Raw genomic sequence first — 14664 nt, 5'->3', positions numbered from 1 at the left:
CACTAGCTTTAAAACTATTATCTACTAGATTATTTAAGCGCTAAGACGATGTCTCTAATCCTTAATAATATTCTTTATAATATTAAAAACTCGCTCTATACTAACCTAAGTAATAGATATAGTAAGAAAATTATAAGTAACCTTAGTAAGGTTAGAATAGATTAATAAGTTTACCCTCTACTAGTCTAAAAGATTAAAACCTTTATCTTCTCTAATATATAGAGCACTAAGGTATAGTTTACTCTCTTAGTAGGTTAGACTTTTCTCTTTATTTATTTCTTAAGTAATAGAGTTTTAGCTAGAGCTAAATAAGCTACTAGATTATAGTTAAAGTATAAAGAGTTTATAAAACTACTTAGAGCCTTATAACCTCTAGATATAGAAGCTTATACTTAACTATTAGCACTCTTAGGTATTATAGTAGCTAATATAGTTAAGAAACTATTTCTAGTAAATATACTTATTATTTTAATCTTATATATTATTCTAGTTATATAGTTAGTATCTTACTATAATAAATAACTATAATAAAAGTACTTTATAGACTATAAGTTTTATATAGAATTAAGTATACTTATATAGTTAAAAATATACCCTCTTTTATAATTAGTCTTAGAGTAGTATTTACTTAACTTTACTTAATCTTTCTCTACTATATCTTTTATAATTACTAGCTAGTTAATATCTTCTTAATTCTCTATATTCTTACTAAGGTTATTAGTTATTTAATCTAGAAATTTAAAAAGTCTATTATATATTAACTAGATATATTAGATCTATAGCTTTTTTTTACTTAGATAGTTTATAGTAGTTTTAAAATAACGTAATATCTATATAAGTATCTTAAGATAATACTATTTAGCTAAACTAAGTTAGAGTTATTCAAAATTCTAAAATAATACGTCTATCTTATTTAAGATACTTTCTTAGTTAACTAGTACTTAAAGCGTAATCTCTTATTTTAGCTAATTATTAATATATAATTAAAGCTTAATTACACGCTTATATATATTAAAGATAAAGTTCTATTAAGTTTTAACGTCCTAGATTATAGATAGACGTTCCTTTAATAAAAGATATTATTAAGTAGTAAGAAATCGCTTAAAATACTATAGTAATATATTAATAGTAATATAAATAGCTTATAACTAGTATAAAGTAAGTATATAATAAATATCTATAATAATTAATAATAACTTTTATAGTAAATTTAGTATAAAGGTCTACTAAGTAATATCTTAAATATAGTTTTATTATAATACTTTCTTATTACTATTATTATCTAGACTTAATAGTTTAAGGTATTAGATAATATCCTAAATAATAAGGTTAATAATATAAGCTAAATAAAAGATTAAGTTCTTATTTTAGCTCTACTTAGTCTACCTCTAGCGTAGCTCTATTTTAATTAACTAAGTAAGAGTACTATTATTACTTATATTATTATAAGTAATATATAATAATCTTTATATAGTATAAGTTATAGAAAGAACTCTAAGTACTTCTTTTACTATAGATTTTCTAGTATAGCTACTATAAATAGAGATAAAATTTAGAAGTTTCTCTTAGAGCTTCTATTAAGTATTAATATAGTATCTCTTAATTACTAAAAAGAAAAAGTAGTTAGTTACTAACTATATATTAAGAGTAATAGATAGCTTAGTGTTCTTACCTAAATCTAATAATAAATTCTCTATAGCTTTAGAGTATTACTCTTAAAATAATTTCCTAAATTTATAATAGCTAGTTATTTTAGTATTAGGCTAAAGAAAGTAGATAAAATGCTAAAATAATAGCTACTTAATTACTTAAAATAACTAGTTATTATTAATTACTATATATATAAGTTCCTCTTTAAAGGCTTAGATAGAGTACTACTAAACTAAGCTATTTAAAGCTTAAAGTTAACACTAAAGTAGTATAATTATTATAGAAGAGTCTTATTTATATAATAGAGATATTATAGATTAATAAGTCTAGATTTAGAGATAGTTATAGAGATAGGTAGTACTAATATTACCTTACGTTAGATACTAGAGAACTAGACTATAGTTAAAGTAGAAAATAACTAGGTCTTTACTAAGTATAACTACCGCCTTACTAAAACTATTCTAAATTTAGCTAGTATAATAAGTAGACCTCTACTATAGCTATTTACTTAGTAAAGACTTAGCCTAGACTATTCCTCTCTACTAGTCTTTCTATACTAAGATAATCTCTTTCTCTTAGTTACTTAGTTTTTTAATAAAGACTAGATACTTTAGAAGCGTTATTATTATATAGCTACTACTTTTAACTATCTAAAGAGTAGTTATCTAAAATAGCTAAATAATCTCTAAAATACTAAGTTATTATTTAGCTATTATAATATATGTAAAATTTATAAAATATAATAAAGATTTATAATAAGTCTAAAATATAAAAAAAATATAGAATTTATTAAGAATAAAGTATTTTTCTTTTATTTATATTTAGTAACTTAAAATATTTATAATTAATAGAAAGAGTAGTAAAGAACAAGATACTTTAAAGAATAAAGTTAATATTATTAGATAGAGTAGTTTAAAGTTTTATTATAATAAGATTAAATTAGTATACTAAGTAGATTATAAAATAGACTAGATAGACCTTCTATATAATAATTAGTTATAATAAGAACTTAATAAACTACTAATCTCTTATTAGCTAGTTACGCTATAGCTTATACTTTATTATTATTAGTAAATCTCTTAAACTTAGACTTAAGGTCGTCCTAATCCTAAAACCTATTATTATTATCCTTACTACCCTCTCTATTAAGTTCTTAAGCTTTAGTAGCCTTCTACTACTTATTAGTAATATAATTACTAGTATTATTAATATTCTTATTAACTTTATTATCTACTTTCTTCTTATACTTATTACTATTATAACTCTTAATATAGAGCTTATTATTATTTAGTATTATATTTAGGTTAAACTAGTTATAGATTAGTATAGGCTTATATTTCTTAGCGCTATTAGTAATAAAGTATAATAATTATCTATTATAACTTACTCCTATTTAGTATTAGTAATAAAAGCTAGCTTATTTAGAGATAGACCTTTAATAAACTTATACTACTTATTTTTCTCTTATTTATTTTTAAATAAGTTATTTTTAAGCTTTTCTAACCTACTTTAGTATTTATTATAAAAAAGCTTCTTTTAAATACTATCTAATAAGAATAGATAAATAGAAGAATAAAACTAAGATAGTTTAGCTAAAGAGCTCTAACTAGCCTCTTAAGCGTAGCTAAGAATATCTTTATACTATCTTTTATTAATCTTATTTTTAATCTTAGACTACTTTTTATAAGCTACTTAAAGAGCTTACTTAAGCTACTTAGCTAAGTATTATTAGTATAAGCTTATAATAAATTCTTATAATAACTAACTACTACGCTTATTACTAAAGCGATATTAAAAAAGAAACTCTTTCTTATTAACTAGATACTAAGCTTTAGCTATCTCTAAGAGCTTATTATAGTCTTTAAATATCTTAACCTTCTTATATAAATAGTATTTTATACTATAATCTAAATTCTTAGCTTTTTTAAAAGCTACCTTCTCTAAAACTCTTATAGTAGTATAATCTCTTTATATAGTAGCGTGTAAACTACTACTTAGCTAGCTCTTATATAGAGCGCTAAAACTAGTAGAGCGTTCTTTTTATAAGCTACTAGAGCCGCGTTCTATAATAATATTATTAATCTTATCTTACTTATAGTTAAAACCTTATACTAGTTAGTAGCTACTATAATAATAAAATATAGTAAATACCTTAGTAAGGACCTCCTACTCTTCTTATATAAAGCTATTAAGTAGTTTAATAAAGTAGAGCGTAACTAACCCTTCTAGTATTTTATTATTATTAGGCTTTAGCTTAATCTACTCTATAGCTTACTATAATAATAGTCTATAAGAAGTATTTAAAACTAGTACTATAGTTAAGTAAAGTAGGTTATAGTTAGATACTTTATAATATTTTCTTATACTTAGTATATACTAGTATAGTAGCTAGCGTCTAGCTAGTGTATTAGCTTATACTTTTATTTTTAGTCTTAAAAAAAGTCTAAAATTTATAATTTTAGTATTAGCTAATAGCGCTTATTAAAGGCTATCTTAGAGTAGATTATTATAGCTTTTTGTTATAGCTTTATTATAGTAGACTAGAAGTATAATTATAAAAATCTCTATAGTGCGCTCTAAACTCTAGACTCTACTAAGCTACTAGCGCTAGGGCTAGCGTAGAAACTTAAAGTTAAGTTTAATTATTATTCTATTAAGAGAGTATAGAAGTAACTAGTACTATTTAAATTAGTAATTTAAGTAGTACCTAACTATAGAGTATTATAGTTTTTTATTATAGATTAGGCTAGCTATTAAGGTATTTATTAGTAGAGTTTTACTAGACCTTAATTTTTACTATACTATAGCCTAGAGCTTTAACCTTTTTAAAATATATAAAAAATCTAACTAACTATCTATTTATCTAACTAATAACTTAACTAACTACTACTACTCTACTTTATTATATTCTATTATAGCGCGTACTAAAAAATAAGCTAAATATTAACTTATAAAAGGTACTATAAGGAAGATAGTACTAAGTAATAAAAAAGCTAGTAAAGATTTAGTAGAACTTATACGTAAGAAGTAACGCTAGAAACTTAATAGTAAGTTATTATAATATCTTATTATAGTACTTAATTAATAAATAGTAGCTATTATACTACGTAAAATTAAAAGGTAGTAGATAGAGAGTAATCTATTACTACTAAAGCTACTATTTTTACGCCTTATATAAGAGATTACTAAAAACCTTAGACTAAGACTATATTTTTAATAGTAGGCTCTTAATACACTTTAAGAAATAGGTAAGAGATTTCTTATTAGATACTTTAAAGGTATTTATTATAAATATTTATTATATTATTATAGAATCTAACCTTAATAAACTATAACTTAAATACTATTTATACTAAAAAGGTTACTATTTAAGTAAAAAACTCTATTCTTACTAAGCACTATCTAAAGAAGTTTACTAGTAATAGAGTTTAATAGTAATATATTAGCTATAGAGTAGTTAGTAACTTAAATAGTAATATACTAGCTATAGAGTAGTTAGTAACTTAAATAGCTCTAATAATAATATACAGAGGGGTGACATAGAAAAAATATGTTACTAAAAGTTGCTATTTTTAAACTAGTATAACTTAGCGAATATAGGGACTATTCCTAATCGGGTTAGTGATTTGAAAAGCCAAGAAGCTCTACTTTTACCTAGACAGGACTAGTGCTTGCTTAGTCAGCATAAGGAAGGAGATAAACTGCCTTAAACTTAGGAGTTAAAAAAACACAAAGTTAAAGTTATTATAACTTTTAAGTAGACGTATTAAATTTCTTAAAAAAAATATATATTATAGTACTATATATAGAGATCACGTGACTAAAAATTTAGGTAATATTTCTTACTTAAGTATTTAAATAAAAAATAAAGAAAAAAGTAGCTATTGCTTATATAAGCTATATTACTAATCTAGCTTAGTAATCCTTTAGTATATATTCTTATCTTTTAGAAAAAAAATTTTGAATCTGTAATCTCTCAAAATGGACCTAAAATTATCAAATTTCGAAGCTGAAATCCAACGACTTTTAAACGCTAATATTTCAACTAAAGATATTATAAATATATTAAATAAGCCTTCTACTTCTATTTATTCAGCTATATCTCGAATTAGAAAGAAAAAAAAAGAAAAAAATCAAGCTATAACAACGAAAAAAAGCAAAGCTTTAAAGGTAACTTCTAGAGTTAAAAGAGCTATTAATAGAGACTTAACTAGAAGCCCTAAGAAGCAAAATAAAAGATTATTAGAAGAAAATAATCTAGATATATCAACTAGAAGCTTACAAAGGATTTTAAAAGAAGAAGGTTATCGTTGTAACGTTGTAACTAAAAAGCAAATTTTAAACGAATTTAAAGCTAAAAATCGACTTAAATTTACTAAAGAAAGAGTAAAAGAGCTAGGAAATATTAATTTTAGTAAAATTATATTTTCTAATAAGTTAGCAATACAAAGAGGGCACAGTTCTAGAAATAAATTTATAAGAACAAGGCAAAATTTTAATATTAGAAAGAAATTCGTTTCTAAAGGCAATAAAAGTACGTTTAAAAAAAATTCTAATAAGCTATTTTATTCTATTTGATATGTAGTTTTTTTCTATAATTTTAGCTTTTTAATAGCGCGCTTACTAATCAAGTAATAGGCCGCGATATTACTATTCAAGTTTGGGGAGCTATTTGGGTAGGCGGTAGATCTAATTTAATAGTTATTAAAACGCTAGAAATATCTATTAATTGGAATAATCGCCGTTATATTTGTAGAGCTCTAATACCTTAAGTAAAACTAAATATAAAACGCGGTTAGTTTATTTAATATATTTTTACTCTTTATTAATTTTTTATTAAATAACTTTTATATTTATTAAGATTCTAATTAATAGATATTAATAAATATACTAATAGCTATCTAGGTTAGCAGTTTTAGTAAGATAACTCGAAAATTTATAAAACTACGAACGTTTTAAGCTAGTTTTTAAGAAATAAAATTAAGCTTTATCTACACTCTTCTTACAGCCTAGATGTAAATCTAATTAAAAACGTTTAGAGTATACTTAAAGACTAGTTAAATAATAGAAAAATAAGTTCTTTAGGTATTAGAAATAATAGCGAAAGTATTAAAACGTCTAAAAGGGTAATTTTTGAAGAGTAGCAAGCTATTCCACGACAGGCAATAGATAACTGTATTTTATCTTTACCTAACCGTTATAGGAAGGTAGAAGAAGCTAGGGGCTGGTATACTAAGTATTAAATATAATAATAACTTAGTTATAAAAAAAAACTCTTTTTTTTAATTTTAGTTTTTAACTTTTGAAATTATGATTAAAAACTTTTAAAAATAAAATATATTACTCCTTATATATAGTAATATTAGATATAACTTTTTAAGAAAATTTTATACTCTTATTAAAAAGATATTTAATCTTTAAATACGTATATTTTAAACTCCTAAGTTAAAGGCAATTTATGTCCTTCCTTATGCTGACTAAGCAGGCGCTAGTCCTATCTAGGTAAAAGTAGAGCTTTTCGGCTTTTTAAATCACTAACCCGATTAGGAATAGTCCCTATATTCGCTAAGTTATACTAGTTTTAAAACAGCAACTTTTAGTAAAATATTTTTTCCATGTCACCTCTCTGTATCTAAAAGTACTATTCTAATATCTAGTTTATTCTTTTTATTTAGCTATTTATTTTTAGGTAAAAGCTTTTTAAAAGCTTCTTCTTAATACCTAACTTTACTAAGAATATCTTCTAGTATTTAGATGTAAATAGTTTATTATAATTAATAATAAACTCTTTAGGTATCCTATACTCTAATACTAATACTTTAGTAACTTTATACGCGTACTTCTCTACTATAATAGTCTCTTCTATAAGTATAAACTTTACTACTTTAGTTAATTAGTCTATAATTACTAATATTATATTATAAAATTAAGCTAATCTTAGTTTTAATAATCTTAGAAGCTTTACTATAAAGTCTATTATTATACTTATTTATAGTTTAGATAGTAGCTATAAGAGTTATAATAGACTATAGAGCTTATATCTCTTAGGCTTATTCTAGTAATATACTTAATAGTTACTTAGTATTTCTTATATCTTTATATATATATATAGTATTATAAATACCTTAGATAGTTATCTAACTATTTCTTTAATTTCTATATATATATCTATATTCTTTAGACTTATATAGTTCTTATATAAGATTTAATCTTATATATAGAGGTATATATATTTAATTCTTTAAAACTATATCTTAGTACATTTATTTATTATTTAATAGTTTACTAAAGCCTGCTTTATTAAGCTTAAACTACTAGCTAGCTACTTACTACTACTACTCTTACTATAATATTTCTACCTACTTAACTATCTTAGCTACCTTAGCTAGTTCTAGCTAGTTATACTTTAGACTACTATTAGGTATTATCTTAAGTAAGGCGTTATATAGTTTCTTATAACTCTTTTTACGTAAATTATATCTTTTACTTAAAGCGTCTACTACTCTATTAAGCGTTCCTATATAGTGCGTTATCTTAAAGTTAAACTAAGTAAGTATCTTAGCCTATTAAACTTATTATTAATTAAGTTTCTTTATTATTATAAAACTTTATTAGATTTTAATAATTAGTAAAAACTTTAATTGTATTAGAGAGTTCTAATAAATATATCTTCTACTATTTAAAGGTATTAACTACTCTAAGTAGTTTCTTATTATAAATATTATAGTTAAGTTCTACTCTTAAGAACTTCTATAAATAGTAGAATACTAGTCTCTATTTCTTATCTATATACTACTATAATAATATAGCTCTAAGTCTATAGTTAGATATATTAGTGTTAACTTTAATAGATTACTAAGGGCTATATATCTCTAGTACTAGCGCCTTTTAGAATATCTACTTAATTTATTTAAAAGTCTTCTAATATTTCTATTTTTATTTAAAACTTATTTTCTTCTTTATTATCTTTATAAGAGGTGCTATAATATTTAATTAATTTTTAATAAACTTTAAATAATAGTTTATAAATTCTAGAAAAGATTAAATATTCTTAACTATATTAGGTTTTAGCTATTCCTATATAGTCTATATCTTCTTAGAGTTTATTTTTACTTCTTTAGTTAAGATGATAAATCTAAGAAACTCTGTTTCTTATATATAAAACTTATACTTTTCTAGTTAAAAGTATAGCTTATATTCTTTAAGCTTCTATAAAACCTTCTTAATATACTTAATATATTTTTTACGTATACTATTAAAGTATACTAGTATATTATTTAGATATATATGTTACACGGGGTTGGGATCTATACTTCTCTTGCCGGGTCCCACACTAAGGCCGGTGAGCTTTACGCTAGTGTTCCGTGAAAGTTGTCTGGCGATGCAGTGGAGTGGAGTGCTTGATAAGAAGGTAACAATAGGTTTGACAACTATTAATCTATATCGCTATAGACCAACAGGTAACAATCTTGTTAAGTAAAGTAACTAGTAAGAAAGTACAATTTGAGTTGACCACAACGAGAGTAATAATGAAATCCATCCATCCTTATATCCTCATTGCTTCCAGTCCTGGCATCTGGCCAAGCCCTCGACATCTCTGATGTCGCTGGCATCTCCAGATGTCATGGCATCTCCTGAGGGTCTGGCATCTCCAGATGTCCTGTCTTGGCGAGATGCCAAGTCACGTGATCAGCGCCCCGCGTTGATCATTACCTTCTGACGTGGACGTCCATAGGCTCTCAGCCATCTCGTCATTTGTCAAGGAGAGAATCCTTCTTGTTACTTGTAACATTACCTCCCCTCTTAGGGCTATCGTCTCGATACCCTGGGATATTGTTTTCCCGTGCCGCGTGTTGAGACGCTGGCTGCATATAAGGTCGGTAGGCCCCGGGCCATTGTAACCGTCCCTTCCTGACTCTAGCCTTCCTAACCATGCCCAAGGTCCAAAAGCCCCGCGCCCCACGTCCTCAAACTTCGACTGAGCAGAAGCGTTCCCGGGCCACTCGCGTGGAGCAAGAAGGCCTTGAAATGGATTTTCGCTGTAAGCGTTGTGAAGAGAAGAAGTTGCGCTGCTTTGTTGAAACGACGTCCGGTCGTTGCGCTGGTTGCATTTCCGTCGGTGCTGAGTGCAGTCTTTTTGTTTCTGAGGAAGAGTGGGAGAAAGTTCGGGAGGAGCGTGAAGAGCGAGAGCTGGCTGTGGCTCGCCTTGAGGCACAGCTTTCTCAGCAAAAGCTCGAACTTCTGGAGGTAAAGAAGCGTGAACGGTCTTTCGCACGTCGCGATCTTGCGATAATCGCTGTTCAAGACCTGGCGAAAGAGCAGGCCGAGGGGAGCTCAGCCCCTGGGGGTACGGGCCTTCCTGTTGTCGAACCATCGCTATCCGGACCGTCGGCTGATCTGGGCGGGTTACAGGCTGATTACTACGATCCTTCTTTTGACTATTCCTTCCTCTTCGAGGGGCTTCCCCTTGCTTCTCCGGGTGCTTCCGATGGTATTTATATACCAGTGACTTGCAGTTCGTCAGGTTTCCTTCAGGTTCCCAAGTGTTATGGCTTTCGGGCCATCCTTGCCACTTAACCAAGTACTTCCACTGACTACCGATTTTCCGCAGGTCCTTAATTTCCTCGACCTCGTACTCGTCGTCTTCGAGCTCTATTTCCGTTGCTAGCTCGGCATCTGGAGGTGCTGGTTCCAGGAGTTTCTTGTGAAAGACAGGGTGGATTCGCATGCCTTGTGGGAGTTTCAACTTGTAGTTTACTTTTCCTATTTCCTCTAGGATTTCGAATGGTCCTATTCGGAGGTTGTCCAATTTTCTGCATGGTCGTTTAGTTTTCAGGTTTTGTCGTGACAAGAAAACTTTGTCCCCCTTCTTAAAGGTTGGTCCCTCAATCCTTAGTTTATTCGCTGCTTTGGATGTCGTGAGGTTTCGTTGAGCTATGTTTTTGCTCAATTCTTCGTGTAAATCTCGCATAAGCTTCGCTTTGTCGTCTGCTCCTACTGCGATACTTTCAATATCCTTTGGATCTCGGTGAGCTGTCGGCTCATATCCATAGTTCGCGTAGTGCGGCGAATGCTTCGTCGTTGCGGATTTCGTACTATTGTAGGCCAATTGTGCTGTTGGTAGCAACTCTACCCAGTTGTCTTGCAATTTGTTGGCGTACATTCGTAAGTACTGTTCTAATGTCTGGTTCGTGCGTTCCGTCTGGCCGTCTGTTTCCGGGTGAAAGCTTGTCGAAAGCTTCTTCTTAACACCTAACTTCGCCAGGAACGTGTTCCAGTATTTAGACGTAAACAGTTTATCACGATCGGTGATGAACTCTTCAGGTATCCCATGCTCTGACACTAGTGCTTTGGTGACTTCGTACGCGCATTCTTCTGCCGTAATGGTCTCTTCTGTAGGCACAAACTTTGCTGCCTTAGTTAATCGGTCCACGATTACTAGGATTGTGTCGCAAAATCGAGCTGATCCTGGTTCTAACGATCTCGGGAGCTTTACTATAAAGTCCATCGTTACGCTTGTCCATGGTCTAGATGGTGGCTGTAAGGGTTGTAACAGGCCGTAGGGCTTATGTCTCTTGGGCTTGTTCTGGTGACATGCCAAACAGTTGCCTAGTATTTCCTGCACCTTCGCTCGCAAGCGTGGTATCGCAAACACCTTAGCTAGTCGTCTAACCATTTCTTCGATTCCTGCATGTCCGTATTCTGGGGACTCGTGCAGTTCCTTTATGAGACTCGATCTCATGTGTGGAGGTACATATGTTCGATTCGTTGAAACCATATCTCGGTACTCTCGCTCGTTGTTCAACAGCTCGTCGGAGCCTGTTTCGTCGGGCTCGAACTGCCAGCTGGCTGCTCGTTGCTGCCATTCCTGCTGTAACGTTTCTACCTGCTCGGCCACCTTAGCTACCTTGGCTAGTTCCGGCTGGTTGTACTTCAGACTGCCGTCGGGCATCTGCCTCAGCATTGCTTCGTGGGGTTCCTTATGACCTTCTTCTCGTAAGTCGCTTCGTCGACTAAGGGCATCCGCTGCTCCGTTGAGCGTTCCGGCCCTGTGGGTGATTTTGAAGTCGAACTGGGCCAGCGTCTCTGCCCATCGTACTTGTCGTCGGTTGAGTTTCTTCGTTGTCATGAAACTTGTCAAGTTCTGGTGATCGGTAAAAACCTCGATCGTGTCGGGGAGTCCTAATAGGTACACCTCCCATTGTTCAAAGGCATCGACTACTCCAAGTAGTTCCTTATCGTGAACGTCGTAGTTGAGTTCTGCTCCTGAGAACTTCCGTGAATGGTAGAACACCGGTCTCCATTTCTTATCCGTGCACTGCTGTGACAATACAGCTCCGAGTGCGTAGTCAGACGCGTCGGTCTCGACTCTGGTGGGTCGTTGAGGGTTATACATCTCGAGTACTGGCGCCTCTAGGAATATCTGCTTGATTCGTTCAAAAGCCTCCTGATGTTCCTGTTCCCATTTGAAACCTATTTCCTTCTTCGTTATCTCCGTAAGGGGTGTCGTGATCTTCGAGTAATCTTTGATGAACTTTCGATAATAGTTCGCAAATCCTAAGAAGGATTGAACATCCTTGACTGTTTTGGGTTTTGGCCATTCCTGTACAGTCTGTATCTTCTTTGGGTTCATTTTCACTCCTTCGGTTGAGATGATAAATCCGAGGAACTCCGTTTCCTGCGTGTGAAACTCACACTTTCCTGGTTGAAGGTATAGCTTGTATTCCTTAAGCTTCCGTAAAACCTTCTTAACATGCTCGACATGTTCTTCGCGTGTGCCGCTGGAGTACACTAGTACATCGTCCAGATACGCGGTAACAAAGATTCCGAGGTATTCGTGGAGCGCGTTGTTGATGACTGATTGAAAGGTTGCCGGCGCATTCGTCAACCCGAATGGCATAACCGTATACTCGAACAGTCCATACTTCGTCTTAAACGCCGTCATCCACTCGTGACCTTCTTTGATCCTGATTCGGTAAAATCCTTCCCGAACGTCGAACTTCGTGAACCACTTAGCTCCTTGGAGTCGATCCATGAGCTCTGTAATCAGTGGTAAGGGATATCGATTCTTCCGAGTAACGCTGTTCAACCTTCTGAAGTCGACACACAGTCGCCACTTCCCGTTAGGCTTCTTTACGAACAATATAGGCGAGGCCATCGGGCCTGATCCTGGTCGGATAAATCCCTTCTTCAAGTTCTTCTGGAGGTAATCCCGCAGCTCAGCATCGTGCTCGGGCGCTATAGGGTACATTCCTCCTGGGCTCAACTTTGCTCCTTCCTCCAGGATGATCTCGTGATCCCAATCCTGGTGTTCTGCTAAGTCTGTTGCTTCGTTTTCCTCGAACAGTTCCTTGAACTCTGATGTTCGGTATTCTGCTGGAACCGCCAGCAGTGGTTCGTCATGAACGGACGCAACCTGTGGTACCGGTCCTTCCTTCGTGGTCGCGACCTGCCGTATCCAGATGACTCCTACTCTCTGAGGGTCCTTCGCATAGATTCTCGCGATCTTATGCGGCGAAATCACACCGAATCTCCCATCTGGGTTTGCGCGTTGATCCGTCGGGCGTGTTTCTCGTCGTACACCAGCAACCTTGTGCACAGGTTCTCGGCTGTGTATCGATTTCTTTTGCCAGTCGATGGCAGGGTTGTGTTCTAACAACCAGTCGTAGCCAATTATCATCTCGGTCTCACCAAGATCCATAATACTAATCTTCGTTCGGCTTTCTTGACCAGCCAGGCGTAACGATACGGCCTCGGTCTCAAGTCGAATCCAGCCGTTCCCGTATGTCGTGGGACTATCGTCGGCTAATACCACTCGCATCGGCACCTTCTTGGTCCGATAGGGTATGTTGTTCTTCTCCACCACTCGGGGTGAGATAACGGTTCGTGCGGCCCCACTGTCTATGAGCGCCGTCACCTCGTGTCCATCTATAAGTACCGTAGCCTGCAGCCGCAAATCCTGCGCTCCCAGTTCGCGTACCTCCTTGAGGGTCGTTTTAGGACTGCCTTCACCAGCGTGACCCTGTCCCTGGCGGCATCCTAGTTTTTTGTCTGCTTACCTTTCCTCTGTTTAGGAAAGTAGCCTTCGCCTTCCTTGGCGGCATAGTGTACTGTACACTGATCGTCGTAACAGAAGCTCCAATGGGTATTCTGGTGCGGTATATTATCCTTCGCAACCTTCCTCGTTGGTCCCGGCTTCTGCATTCTGTGAATCGGGCATCCGTCTGCCTCACAGATGTTTGCTGACAGGGTGCTATGGAGATAATCGTTTACTCCTCGAGCATCCTCAAACTGTTGTCGGTGGAAGGCGCATCCCTTCCTGCAATGCGTCCATAAGAGTCGTTCGTGGCTCTTTTCTTTGTTGGACCTTTCCTGACCCTGCCTAGGTACCCTAGTCGTCGTGACTCTTGGTCTTGCAGCTCTGTGCATCCTGCAGTTCTTCGCATTGCATTCCTCGGCGGATATCGTGCTATGGTAGTAGTCGTCTACCTTTCGAGCATTCCGTCGTTGTTCCCTGTGGAACTGGCAATTGGTCGTACAATTGGTCCAGCATAGCTCTTCGTGAGCTTCCTTTTCTCCTGGCTGGTGCATCTGACAATGTTGTACTCGACACTCGTTATGCCATAAGTTGATGTGGCAGCAATCGTCCTCGTTGTTCCTGGTTTCCTCTCGCTTCCTCAAGTGGTAATCGCACTGTCTTGGGCAGTCAACCCAACGTAGGCGCTCGTGTTGCTCCATTCGTTCCTTGAACGTCCGAGGCGTCTCCTCGTCATCAGATTCCTTGAATCTGGGTTGTTCCTGGGCAGCCCTGCAGGCGATCTCCTCTGCTCGGGGTCCCGTGATTGTGATTCGTCCTTCGATATCGCAATCGTTGGCTTGGTGCCTGGTATTTCCACAAATCCAGCACTGTTGGTCTCTTAGGCGGCGTAATACTTCTGCCCCTTCAACCTGCCAATCCGTTGGTAGTGGTTCGTCCCACTTGAAGTCTTTGAGTCCGAGTGCCTCTTTCACCAT

At 33.4% G+C, this 14664-nt stretch overlaps 1 protein-coding gene across 1 annotated transcript; it reads left to right on the top strand.

Annotated features, from left to right (window-relative positions):
* Nucleotides 1–9415: 9415 nt before the first annotated feature.
* On the top strand, nucleotides 9416–10442 carry PSV08DRAFT_254549 (uncharacterized protein; the record flags this gene model as incomplete). Its single annotated transcript, XM_066092470.1, has 5 exons — nucleotides 9416–9526; nucleotides 9688–9817; nucleotides 9961–9997; nucleotides 10063–10165; nucleotides 10262–10442. Coding segments are annotated over 3 exons (172 nt in total), but the record flags the coding sequence as incomplete, so codon positions are not given.
* Between the last annotated feature and the right edge of the window lie 4222 nt (nucleotides 10443–14664).

The sequence above is a fragment of the Bipolaris maydis genome (assembly GCF_028858645.1).
Source record: "Bipolaris maydis strain C4 unplaced genomic scaffold PSV08scaffold_1, whole genome shotgun sequence".
Lineage (NCBI taxonomy): Eukaryota > Fungi > Ascomycota > Dothideomycetes > Pleosporales > Pleosporaceae > Bipolaris > Bipolaris maydis.
Note: the sequence above shows the minus strand (reverse complement) of the source record. Positions and strands in the feature narration are given on the sequence as shown.